Genomic DNA, 18,083 nt, shown 5'->3' on the forward strand with positions numbered 1-18,083 from the left:
CCGCTAACACAGCTGTGATAACACCTTCACTCTACAACATCCTGCATGGATTTTGGATATTTTGCAACCATCTTTTTATCAACTTCACTAGAGTGTCTTTTACTTGCACGATAACTTTTTTGCATTATCTCACACACCACAATATGGACCTTCTCTCCTCATTCGTGGACTTCGGTCGTTTCCCTCTTTCCAATGACTGCATCAGTTCCTCTGGGAATCTATCCCACGGGATCATGAATGTATCCACCCAGTCTACATTAGGGCTCTGGCAGCTGTTGGAAGATGCTGAGGCTGAGCTTCTGGGTGAAAGAGACTGCAAGGACAACAGGACCAAGGACCAACAGATGAGCTGCTGGTTTCAGGAGTCTTGCCTGCAAAAACATGCTCGCAAAGAGTCATCAGGAACATAAATGCTTGTACTTGAATGCTTCTATAATTTCAATGCATATTTTATGCATGCTTCTTTGGCCATTGGATACATCTTGGACTGCAATCCTTGACTTACATCTTCGCTTCCGAGCAGCAAGGAGTTTTCGGGCTCGAGGTGGCCTCAAGGCTGATACAAATCAGCTTCGTCAATAAACTGAAAGTCATCATATGTCTCTACCACGAGGGACTGTGCTCTTCTGGAATGGCTTTCGTCACCTCTTGAAGGTCAGGCAAGACCTCAGTGATGGGGATGTGTAGAAATCTTGGCTTAAAATCAGTCATTTCTGGAATGACAGAAGAATCACCATTTTTTAACACTACAAATGAAAGAATAAAAGTCATTTGACATTTAGTCAAGTAACAGTGAACATATATACAGATAAAAGGAATCTACTGTGAGCATAGTGAGTGAGGGTTTACACTTTTTAATTTCATACATCTAAAAAAAGTTTTCATATTTTCTCCACCACAGTGGCCAAGATCATGTTTATTTTGACAGCACAGTGTGTTTCAGTGGAATGACTTAGTGCCCATTAACACTGTATGATGGGCATAGATAAAAATCTACCAAGTCATTAATGTTAAGACATTGCAATCGTGTATTTTGTTTTGTCACAGAGTACAGATGGTATTCAGAAAGATAGTCCACTTTATGTGTATGTATTACAAAATGCACAGCTGCATCATTTAGAATTTGAAGTTCCCCAAACTCCATGTACTCCTGATTTTTGACACAAGAAATGCCCTTTTTTATATGATGTGCCTTCGTATTATATATCTGCTGAAACCCCTAGTTTTGTGTTCCGAAAAGCCAAAGTCTCTCACTGCATGTTTTATAGAGTCACTCTAAAGGTTGGTGTGAAAAGTACAATCGTCTTTGACTTGCAGAAGCTGATGGCATTCAGGACCAGCTGAAAGACATGCCTGAGACATCTGATGCCATTCAGATAAAGTTAGGCAGATGTTTTTAAAATGTTCTAAATGCCTGGCACATCTCTTGAAGTAGCTGTGTTTGGTTTCGAAACAGATTGTCCATAACCTGATCAAGGGGCCACACTTCAAGGTCTAATTTTATGAAAAACAAATTTTCTCTGGTCTCTACATATATAAGGAAAACAAATGTTTCCTGCATGGTCTCTGCAGCCCACCCACTGGTAACACGGTGCTCCTACAGGCTGTTCAGATTCTGCTCCTGTCGTTACATAATTAAAGGAATCATTATCATAGGCCTGCCTCCTCTGAGCGGTGATAGGAGATATCTGAGAGGGGGTTCATCCCTGAGGTGAAGTTCGGTGTGTCCAGCAGTCAGACAACAGTGTATCGCAATGTTGTCATTGAGAGCTGGACAGGCAAGTAGCTCTGTTGATGGTTGTATAAATCAACATCAGTGCCTATATTCTGTCCCAGCTACAGAACAACAGAAGAGACAGTGGTTGCGTTTAATTTTTAATGACAGCGTGCCAGCTGTGGTTTGTGTTAGCTTGTGTGTGTGTGTGTGTGCTAACCACTTCACATCGGACTGCCTCAGTAACGTGGGTCAGTACAAAGCTGGCTTTGCCTCAACACTGACCCTCATAAAAGGATCAGTCCCAACCATACCGGACCCAGCAACTGCACCCGAGCCAACGAAAAGTGTCGCTGCGGTTTGATAGTATTTACAGTATGGTGAAGTCAGCTAGAAATCGGTTAACTAGTTAGCTTCACTTCGGTCCGCTCTGTGATGGCGTTTGAAATGAGTTTGATGTTAATAATATTATGATGGAGCTTGGTTGTCACAGTAAATAGACTGGAAACATGCAGACTGGAGACGGAGATGATGTGAACAGTGTCCAAGATTTTGGAGACTGTGTTGGAGACAAACACAGCTTTCGCTAGCTGTTAGCCATTAGCTACATGGTAGTAATGGTAACAACACATACAAACAAACTAACATTATTCAGGCACACTAATCATTCTGAAACGTCCTGCTGCAGCCACAGAGTCTGTACTTCTTCAGGGGTAGGGATGTATACCGTGGACCGGTACTTTTTGGTACCGGCTCCTAATTGGGTCGGTACCAGGGTACCGATTTTTGACATGGATGGTTTTTGAACGTCTACCCAACCGTTATGACTATAAACTTAACAACAAACTCTGTGACTTGACTTCGCAGAAATAAAACCGAGTGCCGAGCTACTTCGGCTCTGCAGTCTTACTGGCTTTGTTACAGCAATCAAACACACTGTACTCCTTTAGCTTCATGCTATGCACGCGCTCAAAGTGTTTGATGATGTTGCTTACCCCAAATTTCCACTGGATACTGTCCACTGCATTACGGCTCCGATCTGGCTTTGCTCCGCTGTCTGCCGTGTGCTAAACCCCACCGGTTGGTTTTGATACCGCAGTAACGTTACAGCAGACAGCTGCTGTGGAGGCCGAGGAGTTTCCGCGATAATCACATAATCACTTGCAACCGCAGTTATAGGTATGTGTTTTAAAAACAATAACAGGAAGTGTTCCTGACTGGAAGGACATTGGAAGAACTTGTGTTTGTCTCTTTTTTGAGATGTGTGTGCTGGTGTAAACACGGAGGGTTTAATTTTGAAAAGTAACCCGATGTTATACGGTTATTTCTGTGCTTGACTTCCTGTCTGCGACGTGTTAAATTCAGCTGACTTGCTGGATCATGCTCCAGCATCCGCCAGATTTTATATCTGGTCCTGGTCCTGGTTATGTATTCAGGAGTATTTGTAATTGCATAGTTTCCGTTCAGTTGAAGCTTTATTATTACCTTGTGGTAATAAAAAGAAGGCTGAATCTTTTGACATCTTCTGAAGTCTTTATTTTTTAAACTCAAATTACATGTTGTAGTATCGATAAGAGTATCAATAAGTATTGGTACCGATAAGGAGTATCGGTATCAATAATATCCTCACAATATCAATCCCTATTCAGGAGCCTCTCCTTCTGGGTCAGATTCTGGGTCAAATTGGTATGGTTGAACGAAAAAAATCTGCAAGCCATAGCCTTATATCCACCGTAAGCATTATTGCATGCTACTGCTAACGCAAGGGGAATCCTCTCAAAGGATACAAAGCATATTCGAACCTAATAACCCCACATTTAGTTAATGTCTGCAATGAATCCTTTACTAGTGGTAGACCGCCCCCAACCCAATCTGAAGCTAACTTATTTAAAAAAGACAAGGATCCCATCCCATCTCACTTTTAAATATGGACAAATAGATTCTCGCGAAGGTCCTAGCCACTTGGCTGCACCAAATCCTACCTGCCCTGATTTTCACAGACAAGACTGGGTTCATGGCTGGACGGAATTCATCATTCAATACCAGACAACTCCTCAACATTATTGGCTCCCCCAACCCTGTCGTACCTAAGGTGGTAATTTCTTTAGATGCCGAGAAAGCATTTGACAGGGTTGAGTGGGAGTATCTGCACTATGTCCTTTGAAAATTTGGTTTAAGCTCTGACATTATTGCATGGATTTGACTGCTTTACGACTCCCCAACTGCCCATATCTTAACATATAGTGTGAGATCACTGTCCTTTGCCCTTCACCAGACAGGGATGCCGCGCCCCCCCCCCCCCCCCCCCCCCCCCCCCTTTGCTTTAGCTGTCAAGCTGTTGGCCAGCTGGCATCAGGGGGAGGGGAGAGTCGAGGGCATCACCAGGAACTATGTCACCCACAAGTTGTCACTGCACGCGGATGATTTTCTTTTATATATGTCAAACTTTTATTTTCAGCTATTGTATCTCTTCAAACAGAATGATAAATGAATGGGCTGAGGAAATCTCTGGGTCCAGAGGACAAGACTAAACAACAAGAACACAGAATGAACAAAAAATGCTCCCGAAGGAGGAAAGAAGAAAACTACGCTGTACTCAGGACTAGTGCTATGAAAAATTAAATAAATCAAAATCACTCACAGAGGAAAAGGCTCACAGGCTATCAAAATGATTTATTCTTTCTATATTAAAAAAATTAACAACAGAAAATGCCCCAAATGAGGAAAACACAATGCTATCAAATTACTATCTTCAAACAAAAGGTCTAACCAAAAAATTACAACTCAAAATCACTCTTCTTCAGAGGTATACAACACAGAAAATAAAGCGTGACAATACTTAACTTGGATCAAGGATATGAACAAGGCTGGAGGTATCTGACAGGACAAACGAAATACTCTGGCAACACAGAAGCAGACAGGGGAAGACAAAGACTTTATTCACATGAAGGAGGGGAGCACAGGTGGAAACAATCAAGGATTAGGGATGATGTCAGACCGGTGACACAAGAAGAAGGGCAAGTGACCTGAAACGAGAGGAGAGTTACCTTTCAAAATAAAACATGAAAGTCATAAGACAAAAAACCTATGACAGGACATCCCTCACCAGTAATAATACACTGGTTATAATAGTGTCAGTTTCCATGGCAACCCAAATGCAAGATGATGTTGGTGTGAATATCGCTGCTTCTCAAACCGTGGCAAAACTGCTTTTTTTCTTTTGGAAATGAAAGCCAAGTTGTCCCTATAAGCTTTGGGGCTGTACTACTAACCTTCAAGGCTGCACACCTGAACAATTGGCTCCATGGACTCACCTTTCTCCGCTGATAAGCTGTTAGCAGCGCCAATCAGCCATTAACCTTGCCAATCAGTTGTTAGCCTAGCACACTAACTTTCAAACCAACTTGCTCGGTTCTTTGTGGGTTGTCCATCATTGCTCCATTGGTCCTCCCGCCACCACAACCTCGGGGTTATTCACTGCCTGGCTGCTTTGTCGCTCTCCTCTGCTGCTGTGGTCTCCCTCAGTTCGTGGCGATGTTGGATGGTCGCTTGATATGACTCGCTGATCCTCTCTCCCTCTCTCCCTAACTGGCAGAGATAACCAGAATTCAAATTTTTATGAGAAAATCTTTTTTTTCAGCAGCTAGACCAGACAATATCATCATTTCTGTGGTTGAATAAGCCACCCTGTTTTAAAAAAGCTGTTTTACAGCTCCCTAAAAAGCTGGGCGGTCTCACACTGCCAAATTTGATCCAGTATTGTTTGGCTTTCAACATTAACAAACTTAGTCATTGGCTTGACAGAGGAGCTGACACAGGACCCTCATGGGCTCAAATAGAACTATGGTCCTCAAAGTTTTCTTCACAGTCCCTCCTCACCGCACGACTCCCTCACAAGATTCATAATGTCTCACAGAATCCTGTTGTTACCAAGTCACTGAAAATTTAGATGCAATTCCTTAAAAGTTATGGCTTGAATGAACCTTCAACTTTTGTGCACTACACAAACGTTCGGCTGGCAAAGATTTACCCCGGCACCAGTGACAGTTGTAATAGGTGTAAGCAGTCACCTGCTAATCACACACACATTTTGTTCCAGGTTAAACCTCACTTGTTTCTGGCGTCAAATTTTTGACACACTCGCAATTGTGCTTGATAGGGGTCTTAGCCCTGAGCCTTGCACGGCCCTGTTTGGTTCCCCCCACTTACAACACCTCCCTATGACATAGTGGCAGGTACTGGCCTTTATAACTCTATTGGGCAGATGCCTTATATTGTTTAAGTGGAAACATGTTCTCCCCCCTTCACACAATAGCTGGCTTAGGGAGGTCCTAACTCATATCAAACTTGACAAGGTTAGACTCTCACTTTAAATTACATTACATGCAGCCAACACATCCTTACACGTACTGGTTGGTCATTCAGCGTACCAGCAACTGGCAAACTGGACCTTCTCCATATGCTTACAGTTTGGTGAGGTTTAGGAATAAAACTACATGGTGAAATTTAGAAAAAAAACAAAACAAAACATTGTGGTTTTAGTTAAAAAAAAAAAAAAAAAAAAAAAACTTAAGTTACCAATGTACATTAGTTATGTCTGTTACTTAAGTTAGTTTATGTTCATGATGTCACTTAACCACATTAGTAACTTAATTTGATTTCCTCCTTTTGCTGCTGTGGTAATTACTATGCCCCTAGAGGTTGCTGACTAGCAAAACAATATAGGTTGTAATAAGCTGCTTTCACAGTTGACCTATATGGTTATTTTCCTGATGACAGTAGGCTCAGACAGCCCAGGTTGCCCAATTACCCAGCTACTACTGAACTCAAAAAGACATGATCCCTCACTGGCTTACCACCCTGTGCTCTACCAGGAATTTTACCAAGTTTCCTGTAAAATGAAATCCATTTTTGACAGACTTAATATTTCAATGAATCATTTTGTCTGTATTCACTGTGTATGTATTAAATCATGTTGTGTTTTTCCTATAGAGTTGCTAGCTCAGGATGAGTACACAGTGGATGTGGAGTTGAATTTTACAGATGTCAAGACAGAGGACTACCTCAGGAGCCTCCTGAACAATGGCAGCTTTTCTGTGGCCTTGGGTCCCACTGTCAATGTCACAAACATTGACATTACCACAGGTAAGAATGGAGCTTCCTCTGGTCTAAATATCATAATGCTAATATTACCAATCATGGCAAAAGGCTTGAGGTGCAGTCAAGTGTTGTCTTTCCCCTGGTGGATCAGAATAGATTGGATTTTTATTGGAAATGATTAATTCCATTTTTTCTATTCCTGTTCACTTTTTGTATTACTTTGGTATCATTAAAACATTAGTAGATAATTTTACAGTCTTACACTGTCCAGTTGTCCACTGTCCTCTGAATCATTGCACAATTAAGTATTTACTGTCTAATTTCTCACGTATTTACTCAAGATCTCTTAAGGAAGTGATACAGCATTCTTGTTATAATTTCATCCCTAGGAAGAAAAGTAACTGATTATTAACTACAGACAATTGTTAATGTTACCATTGGTGTTTATCTTCTAAATAAATGTTCTCAGTGTCCTTGGTTGTTTCCTGTAAGACAAAACACAGTTTTTAATTTTTCTCTCTGTATTCTCAATTATTCTAACAAACTCCATCAGAATTATGTCAGTTACTTGATAACTAGCACAACTATTAATCTCAAAGTAAGAGGTTCATGACTAACTGTTCCCAAGGTATGGGTCATTAATTCCCAAAAGGTTTGACCCATTTAATGTTGGTGATCTTTTTTTTTTTTTTTTGGATTACTCAAACAAACAGCAAGGGTCCAGTTCCTTCAGCTGATGTATTATTTGAAGGTACGACTTTAAGTACTGACATAACTTTATTACCTCCAAGTTCTATTCAGAATCCAATTTATATTTCTGATAATTGTGTACAAAGCATAAAGACACATTCTCATACCTGCTTAAGTTTTGGGGAGTGGCAAGGAGAAAAGTTATGCTACAAAAATCGTTTATTTTTCCTTTCTCTTCCTTTTTTATGAACTTGCTCAAGTCTTTGCTTTTGTTAAAAACAATATTTAGTACTTCTCCTTTCTTAGCTTGCAGTGTTATTTAGATGAACCAATGGGAAGTAAAGAGGGAATATATCACATTGGTGGAACTACTAACAACTCGTACACAGAAAACACAACAAAGGCCTTTGGGTATATAATGCTTTTTGTAAGGAGTCACAAGCCAAAATCAAATTAGATGTGGAGTGGAAGTATAAAGCAACATAAAATGGAAATACTGAGTACCTCAAATGCATGCTTACGTACAGTGTGTCTAAATCTATTTAGTCGGTGTGTTTACATGACACTCAAGAAAACCGAAAAACTCTGTTAGTCCAGCTATGATTGGATTTTTAAGATGCATGTATACACCTTAGTGGGGGCCGTCAATAATGGAACAGTGATTGGTTGGGGTTTGTCACAAGGTATCTTTCACCATCACTGATTTGTTCATCGCCACCCGCAAGGGGAGATGGGATAACAATGGCAGCGTCAACAACACGAGCAGAACATGCTGCTGCATGCCACTTGCCAGAAGACCCCCTGCTGCGTAAAGCCACTTTTGACGGTTGGAGATACAAACATCACTTTGAATTTGTTGAACGTAAGGAAAACAACTTGAGTGTAAGGTGCACACTTTGCCCATGTTGGAAACTTCTCTCCATTGCTGCTAACACTACCTCAAACTTAACAAAGCACTGACAGAGACAGCACACACACACAAAGCTTGTTGCTTAGGAACTATGAAGCAGCATGAATGAGACGCCAGAATGTAACGAGTAATGTAACTAATTACTTTCTTCAGGGAGTAATCATGTAATGTAATGTGTAATTTGTAATAGATTACTTTTTTGAGTAATGAGCCCCAACACTGCTCCTGCATGTATACGTTCTATCAGATTGGATTTGGATTTTACGTTCTGCGCAGGCCTGAGATTTTTTTCTCGGGGCCGTGAGCCGGAAGTAGGCGGCGTCTTTCCTCCGAAATAACCGCAAGCAAGAGTGCCATTGTGCATCTAGTTTGTGTAATTACCTTTTTCTTGAATGCCGAGGCAGAGTTTGTTGTTGCTGGTGAGTAAAGAGGTCAGCCGGAGGTGGCTCTGTTACCACATGTTGAAATGGGTACAGTGCCACCTATTGTACTGGGGTATGACATGCTTTGGCCAATAATTTGATTTTCTCACCTTATACTTGGACAATTGCAGTTGTCCAATTGAGTAGCATAGTCGAATTATGGCTGTAATCTGACCAAACTGTGCATGTAAATGTATGGAGGTACTGTTCACCCCTGGTTCAGTGTAAGCCATTGTTGAACTCATTTTAAGTCATGTTAGTTGAGCACATCCATTATTAGCACAAGGCGTGCACAATTCACTTCACAAAATCACAGTACAGGCTGTTACCACCTGGACATCCACACCCAGTAGCATAACATCATGGTGATAGCAGAGATGAGGGGTTTGCCACGAGTGCAGGTTGACTAAATCTTTTCCTCCGCCGCAACAACTTCACTTGCAGAAGGATGCCAGAGAATTCACAGAGAAGCTGGCGAAGAATGTAACATTTCATCCTGGATTTTTGAGAGGAAGGAATTAAACGAAACAAATAAACTCCCTGGCTATTATCACAGTCACAGTCACAGACTGTGCTCAGCTGCAGACACAGCAGAGAGGTGACGAGACGCGACTCATCATGACTGACAGGCATCAAGGCCACTAAGCGTTACCTTACCGACCCGCCCCCAGCTATTTCAATGACAAAAACAGGGGCCTGTGACAATTCTGGAGGGCTGTTTTTTTGACGGCGTCTGGTCTCCGGTGCAACTGCACCTTTTGCACTGCCGGCACTTATTAACATCGAATAAGCTCTGAATGTATTAAACTACACCTTCAATATTTACTGTCTCTCTTGTGTGTCTTTGTTCTGATGTGTTTTTCAGTGTGTTATCTAAATGGAACTGACTTCCAGTGCAGATGTGAGGATCAGTTTGTTTGGTCATATGGAAACTGTATTACATACGGAGCCTGTGATGAGATCATTGATGAAGTGTGTGGGTGTATCAACAGTATTCCATCAGATCGACAATATTGCAAGCCAAAGAAAGGTGATAGAGACTTATTAAAGGATTATCATAAAAATATTATAACATTTTTTCAGCTGTATCATTTAAATGAGTGTAATGTGAATGTGTCAACAAATGTGTCAACAAGAACATGTCTAATAACACTCTTTATCAACAGTTCCTGAAGTTATTTATGAATACCAGATTTTCATTGAGGTGAACACAACAGACACAGATCAGCTGGAAAACACGCTGAAAAACATAATTTTCCCTGTCCAAATCAGCCCTCAAGTAAACATCTCAGACACTGATATAACTACAGGTAAGAACAAAAAGCTTAGGCTTCAGTGGCTGTAATTCATCAACATCTTTTTACCTTTTCATGAGAGATATATGTTTTGGGTTTTTTTGTTTGTTTGTTTGTTTTTGTTAGTTTGTAGCCAAGATGGCACTGAGTTCCAGTGCCGCTGTGAGGATGACTATCTCTGGCCTTGTAACAAGTGTGCCACCCATGGGAAATGTGATGGTCACACAAATAACACATGTGGCTGCATTAAGGCTATTCCCACAGATGGACAATATTGTCAGTCAATCCAACATCAAAGTGAGTGCTATGGTCACCACACACACTGATCCCAATTTTAATACCCAAATGTGTGTTTTTTAAACATTATCTGAGTGACTCTGATTTTTATTGTTTTTCTCTTTGTTTCTATCCAGACATTTCAGTGTGTTCACCATCAACAGGTAAAGCTGAAAAGATGCTGCCAGCGTTCATATGAAAAGAAAACACATCAACAAGAATTTTGTTGACCTATGAATCATCTGATTTCTTCGCCACTGATCTCTTGACATGATGATGCATTTTCTTTTTAATTTTTCTTCCTCCCTACAGCTCCTCCAGTTATTCATGATTACATCCTTGCCGTTGAGTTGAACATCTCAGATGTTACAGTAATAAATCAACTGAGGACCATTCTGAGCAACAGCAGTTACCCCATCAGCATCAACAACCACATACAAATCTCCTATGTCAACATTTCAACAGGTACAAAAAACTAAACTTAGTCTATCCTGTTTAATTGGACATCCACACCATTTCTATTGGTTCTGGAACAAAGTCTCTTGGCAAACTCACACAAGTTAAAGTTCAACAAGGAACAATATCAGTTCAATATACCCTGCCATGTCCAGAGACTGCAGAGACCAAACTCAGTTGCCTGATTCAATAATTGTGTTTCATTTAACTCAACTAAGCTGAATTAAAGATCTAATAAGCTCTGAATGTATTAAACTACAGAACGCGTATTTCAACACTTTCAATATTTACTGTCTCTCTTGTGTGTCTTTGTTTTTATGTGTTTTTCAGTGTGTTATCTAAATGGAACTGACTTCCAGTGCAGATGTGAGGATCAGTTTGTTTGGTCATATGGAAACTGTATTACATACGGAGCCTGTGATGAGATCATTGATGAAGTGTGTGGGTGTATCAACAGTATTCCATCAGATCGACAATACTGCAAGCCAAAGAAAGGTGATAGAGACTTATTAAAGGATTATTAATATTATAACAATATTTCAGTAGCATCTTGCTATTTATATTCTTTGTGGGGAAAAAAGTTTATTAGAATTTTTTTTTTAATAAATTGCTTCTTTCTTGTTTTTTTGCATTAATTTGCTTTCTTACTTTTTTTTTGTTCAACAATTTATTGTTTTTTTCATACACCCATCATACATTGATTTATGTACATTTTAAATGAATGTCTCATAATCATAGGAAAGCTGTATCATTCAAATGAGTGTAATGTGAATGTGTCAGCTAAGGTGTCAACAAGAACATGTCTAATAACACTCTTTATCAACAGTTCCTGAAGTTATTTATGAATACCAGATTTTCATTGAGGTGAACACAACAGACACAGATCAGCTGGAAAACACGCTGAAAAACATAATTTTCCCTGTCCAAATCAGCCCTCAAGTAAACATCTCAGACACTGATATAACTACAGGTAAGAACAAAAAGCTTAGGCTTCAATGGCTGTAATTCATCAACATCTTTTTACCTTTTTATGAGAGATATATGTTTTGGGTTTTTTTGTTTGTTTGTTTGTTTTTGTTAGTTTGTAGCCAAGATGGCACTGAGTTCCAGTGCCGCTGTGAGGATGACTATCTCTGGCCTTGTAACAAGTGTGCCACCCATGGGAAATGTGATGGTCACACAAATAACACATGTGGCTGCATTAAGGCTATTCCCACAGATGGACAATATTGTCAGTCAATCCAAAATCAAAGTGAGTGCTATGGTCACCACACACACTGATCCCAATTTTAATACCCAAATGTGTGTTTTTTAAACATTACCTGAGTGACTCTGATTTTTGTTTTTCTCTTTGTTTCTATCCAGACATTTCAGTGTGTTCACCATCAACAGGTAAAGCTGAAAAGATGCTGCCAGCGTTCATATGAAAAGAAAACACATCAACAAGAATTTTGTTGACCTATGAATCATCTGATTTCTTTGCCACTGATCTCTTGACATGATGATGCATTTTCTTTTTAATTTTTCTTCCTCCCTACAGCTCCTCCAGTTATTTATGATTACATCCTTTCTGTTGAGTTGAACATCTCAGATGTTGCAGTAATAACTCAACTGAGGACCATTCTGAGCAACATCAGTTACCCCATCAGCATCAACAACCACATACAAATCTCCTATGTCAACATTTCAACAGGTACAAAAAAACTTATTCTATCCTGTTTAAATGTACACCAGGGGTGGAGCAGCAATTTTAAATGTGGGGGGGTTCTAGGGGTAGCACATGAGCACCACAACCACCTTTGGCCTCTGTGTCACTCTCCAAAACTAATGCAAATCATTTCTAGATTTTCTTCACAAGGATATGCCCCTAACCCTAAACCCTCAAAATGTACATTATAGCACATTGCTCTTTAACCCAAGATATTATTCACAAGCAACGACATACCATGGTATTAAGCAATTAATTTACATGTTTTATTACAGAACAAGTGTGAGTGAAATTGGCAAGAACACTTTGTTCCCTCTCTCTTCTCTTGTGTTCTCTCCCTCTTCTTTTCTGTTCTCACCAACTTCTCTCCTGTTCTATCCCTCATCTTCTCCATGCTCTTGTCCTGACTCCTGGACTTCCCTTCCTCATAAATATCCTACGTAAAGAACTCAATATTAATATTCCTGAACATGGAAGTGTTTTTTTGTATCTTATGTAAACTTAGAACAAACCTCTACAACCTTGATTTTGATTAGGAAACATTCCTTCGTTTTGTTGTTCTTTTATCTGCTTTTTATCATTTTTTTTACATAATATTTTGTTGTTCTAATTTGTTTTAATTAATCTTTCATCCTAGCCTTTATTGTACTCTACATTATTTTATTCCTCTTATTATGGCATTTAAGATTTTTATAGTTTTCTTGCATTTCATTGTCTTCATTTCTATCTGAGAGCAGTAACAAGGATGAGTTGATGTAGGAGATTTTCTTTATTGAAAAGAAGGTTTAAGCTACAACAAATAGCTTTAAGTTACTTTTATGGCCCAGCTCTGGAGCCATGAACAAAATAAGACAGACACAAGGTAAACTGCAAAATGAAACAATTTATTTCCCCAAATAACCAAACAATAATTAACCCAAATAACCAAGCAATATTTAAAGTCCAGAACCTAACAAACAGGCCGAGGCCAACTAAAAACACACATGGTGCTCTTAACAAAAGAGGTCAACAGAAAGAAGCCAAAAGATGAAAGAGGAAGATCTCGAAACAGCCAGGTCTTAAATACTCCAGGGAGGACTGATCAGGTGCTCTCAGGGTAGTGATTATAACACTGCCTATACGGAACCTGCAGGGTGACAGAAACATAACAGACACAAACACACAGCAGGCTCTGCTAAAGCAGGAGGCCGTCACAGTTACATAAATAAAAACTTACAAGGCATTAATGAAAGAATATGAATGTACTACTATAAACTTGAATTAGTGCATTTATGGAGTGAAAGCTAGCTTTCTGTTTCCCTCCTGTCACATAACTCAACTCGTATGACAACTTGACTTGAAAAAGAAATCGATCTTCTGCTGCCTCTTCCTATTTGGCATTCCTAACAAAAAGAATAATGATAATGTTGGATAATATCAAAATCAGTCATCTGTCAGTTACCATTAACTTTGCCTGGCTAGCATTAACTTTGTTTGCCACCTGGCTTGCTTAATATTAGCTGACATGCCACAAAGCAAGACAGCTATTTACAGACAAAATTCTACATTATTAACTAGTTCAATAACCATTTCATACCTCTGCTCTGTTCGCTGTCTGTGGCAGTGAGTGACTAGCATGTAATTGTTTTACTTTCCTGGACAGGAAAACAAAGGGGCCAAGATGGCGGTGGCATAGTTTGCAGGGTGCAAAGTTTCTCCATCAAACTATTTGAAGTTTTGTGAATAAGGAGACAGAATATGTGGTCATTTTAAAGTTTTAATGATAAAAAGTGACTTTAATACTGTAACATTTTGGTACTAGGACTATTGTTTCATGGAAAAGAGAAAAAAAATGGGAGAACCGAGATGGTAAACGTTTGAACACAAGCTAGTTAACGTAAGGTACCAATGGACGTTAACATTGGAGAAAGAAAGAGGATGACTTCCAATGCTAACGTGAGTGACTCTGAAAGGTCAGTGAACATGAATGCACCAGGTGAGGAAAGCATAGAAACTACTCCTGAAAATACAATGGACATACTTTCGACCCAGTCCTGTCACACCCAAGCAAAACATATCAACAAGCGGAAGAAATGGGACTCCAACGGCCACAGTGACAGTGGAAATGTCAGTGCTGACATCCAATTGTTAAGAGCTCTCTAATAAACATGATGAGATGCTCCGTAAGATTTCACTGATAAAATTCATGACAGAAACGTCTCAACGCATTGAAAAACTCTCTTCTACAGTCAAGCAACTTGTAGTGGATATTAATCACCACAAAACATTTTGAAACAGACAGAGTTAGAGATTGAGCAACTGAAAAAAGATAACCGGATTCTGAGGGCAGGAGTTGCTAAAACGAACGCCACAGTTACAGATGGGCACTGAAACCACACGGAGTAAGAAAGGAGATGAACGAAGATGAGAGATCAGTGGTGATTAACATCCTTGGAAAAGTTGCCCCGGGACTTCATGAATATCTACAGGAGGGTGATGACATTGTGCATCGCCTTGGTACAAAGAGAACGGACGGATTCCACCAGTCCCTAATCATCCTCTTCGATGATTGGAAGAGTGCCAAGAGCTGCAAGTTTCTGCAGGACAACAAGATGTGTCTCACCGAGGCACCTTGCCCGGAGGATCGAGCGGCTAGAGAAAAACTCTGTCCCCTTGTGGAAAAAGCAAGGAAGGAAGGTGAAAAGGCGTCCTTTCTAGGACCCTATGCTCTGATAGAGGGGAAGAAGATTGACCATTTAGACCAGTGGTGTCAAACTGATCCAGTAAAGGGCCACATGGCTGCAGGTTTTCATTCCAACCAAGCAAGAACACACCTGATCCAAATCAGGTGTGTTCTTGCTTCTGTGAAGGAATTAGATCAGTTGAATGGTATCAACATACAAGACAAGAAATCTAACAATAAACATATAAGGAACATTTGTCAAGATAAAAAGAGGGTTTTTCCACGAGGGAAATTTTAATGGCGCTCTCATTTAGAGGACATAGATTGGGAAAAAACATGGCTTTCCCCTCGCAAATACTGTATTCATAACAAAGTAAAATAAACTAATTTCCAAATTCTTCACAAAATATATCCTATATATAACTCTTTCATCTCGAAACTTACAGATGTGGACAGCTCTTGTGTTTTTTGTGGGCATGCTGATAAAACTTTAAAACTATTTGTTTTTTGAACGTAATGTCACAATGCAATTTTGGTTGGACTTGTGTTCTCATATCTTCACCCATGTTAATACTCATGTCATACAGTATTTCCCTAAAAGATGTTGTTCTTCTAATTTTTATAATAACATGTAAGTGTCTTCAGTATTGATTTAATTTTTTCATTTTATTGGGAAAATATTTTATTCATAAGCAAAAAGTTTCAGCCTCCAAGCCAACCTTTCCTCATTTTTTGATTGAATTTAATTCACTTTATAAATCCTTAGCCCTGGTTAAAAATAAAAAGAATACACAATTTTTAGATAACTATGAAAAGATATTTGGTGTACCCTCTGGCATTTAATGAAATTTATGTTTACAGTGATTGTTAAATACATATATGTGTTGACATAATGATATTGTGTTCTACCTTATCTGAGATCTCAGAAATGTATTTTGTAAATGTATTTATTCTATTTAATGACTTTTTGTTGTGTGAAAAAGCTCTCATGTATTGTGTTATATGTTCATAGTGGACACATTTTGTTAATTGAACATTTACATAAATAAGTTTATAAAAATAAAAATCTTTCCTGGACGGCTGGGACTAATGGGTTTGGTCAAATGGCTGTGAATGGCTGTCAATCACTCTAACTTGACCAAAGGGTTTTCATGTATCGGGGAGCTACTCAGCGTATTGACGTGCACTCCATTTCAGTACTCTGGTACACCGCGAGGATGGGCAAACAATTTAATACCTTAGGAAAAAGCAGGGGGAATCACCTTGTTGTAAAAGTGGGGCTGATACAACACCCCCATCCCCCATGGGTGGGACGCCACTGCTGTACACAAACAATAAACAGGAACAGTTTAAATATACTGAGTCACCAGAAAAATACAAACCATTTCATGTTGAGTTTTGCAGGGGTGATATATATTTCTTGTAGGCTAATCCTGAAGATTGCATCGCTATATTTCCCTAAACAACTAAATAATGGTCTATTACAATTGGTTATGGATTATTGCTGACAAAAGTTTAAAGACATTATTACCACAAAAAGGTGTATCGTGTTTTCAGTGTAGTATTTCAAAGGTTGAATATCTGGCGATGTAACATTTGGATCTGGTGTTTTTTTCATATGTTTTCTTCTCCAGTTTGCTCTCTGAGCAGTGATGGCTTCCAGTGCAGATGTGAGGATCAGTATCGTTGGTCATGTGATCAGTGTTTCCTGTATGGATCCTGTGACAACATCACTGATGACACATGTGGATGCATCAATGTCATTCCTCCTGATGGACAACACTGCCAGTCTGCTTATCACCACAGTAATATGTTTTGAGCTTGACATAAAAATACACAGGGTCACTTTTTCTAAGAAATATAATTGCCAAACTGTGTTCTCTTTAAGTAGATAATTGTCTCTCTTTTCCTCCCAACAGACTTCATAGTTTGTCCTGTTACAACACACGCTCCATCAACATGTAAGACTGAAACTAAGTTAGTGCTAAATTAATAGACAACAGTAACATTAGGGGTGTGATGACATTAAATGTAATGATATTTCTTGTCGAAGTGATAACCTGTCTTGTGACATTCGTACATAACAGAGCAGCAGCCATGACTGAGTCTAACGTTGAACTTGATATTAGCATAGAAGATGCCCCCACCACTTGAAAATCGTTTGTGTGGCAGCATTTTGATACCCAGTGGAAACAGTTTATGTTTACAGAGTGACAGACAAGACACAAACAATATGTAAGCACTGTAAGAAAATAGTGGCTTACACTGTGGCTAACTTGGGCGCTATGCATACACCCCTAGAGAACCACCATAGCTCTCTACTAAAGAGTGCCTGTGAAGAAAACCCTAAAATGCCAGACAACGCTCACAAATTCTTTCCACAGTCAAGTGCTAGAGCTACGTCAACAATGAAAGACACAGGCATTTTCATTGTTGCTGGCCATTTTCTGTAGTGACAAATCAGTACACCATACTGTGATGTGACGGAGCGCCTTTGAACGCCCCGTCATCCCCTGCGTGCTTTCTCTCTCAGAGAGTGCCGGTGCTAGCAGTGTGCGCTGCGCTCTCATTGTTCCGGCGGAGCCAAGCTCCGTCCTAACTGTTTCCCCACAGGCCGCATCTCGCGGTCCAGCAGTGACACAAACGTTCGTCCGTTTCCTAGAACTCTGGTCGCCCTGCCATAGGTTGTTGATGGTGCAGTTCACCCTTAAGGGCACCAAGATTTGGGGTGAGCAGTGGGTCAGAACCACCTAGGCTGGAGAGCAGACCCTTTGGTGACCCCAAGATCCCACAGTACCTGGCTGGAGAGGACATTGAAAATTACCTGCTGCGCTTCTAGCGTATTGCAAG

The 18,083-nt window shown here is 39.8% G+C and overlaps 1 protein-coding gene across 1 annotated transcript in view; it reads left to right on the forward strand.

Annotated features, from left to right (window-relative positions):
• The first annotated feature begins 233 nt into the window (after positions 1-233).
• Positions 234-18,083, forward strand: part of LOC119012979 — a 47,063-nt gene continuing 29,213 nt past the window's right edge. Inside the window, exons 1-14 of the mRNA XM_037087261.1 lie at positions 234-387; positions 6,707-6,859; positions 9,702-9,866; positions 10,003-10,146; positions 10,258-10,428; positions 10,545-10,571; positions 10,720-10,872; positions 11,194-11,358; positions 11,690-11,833; positions 11,945-12,115; positions 12,229-12,255; positions 12,404-12,556; positions 16,868-17,038; positions 17,153-17,194. Coding sequence (XP_036943156.1) covers positions 234-387; positions 6,707-6,859; positions 9,702-9,866; positions 10,003-10,146; positions 10,258-10,428; positions 10,545-10,571; positions 10,720-10,872; positions 11,194-11,358; positions 11,690-11,833; positions 11,945-12,115; positions 12,229-12,255; positions 12,404-12,556; positions 16,868-17,038; positions 17,153-17,194 — 1,840 coding nt within the window. The remainder of the gene's footprint in view (positions 388-6,706; positions 6,860-9,701; positions 9,867-10,002; positions 10,147-10,257; positions 10,429-10,544; positions 10,572-10,719; positions 10,873-11,193; positions 11,359-11,689; positions 11,834-11,944; positions 12,116-12,228; positions 12,256-12,403; positions 12,557-16,867; positions 17,039-17,152; positions 17,195-18,083) is intronic.

The sequence above is a fragment of the Acanthopagrus latus genome, chromosome 22 (genome assembly GCF_904848185.1).
Source record: "Acanthopagrus latus isolate v.2019 chromosome 22, fAcaLat1.1, whole genome shotgun sequence".
NCBI lineage: Eukaryota > Metazoa > Chordata > Actinopteri > Spariformes > Sparidae > Acanthopagrus > Acanthopagrus latus.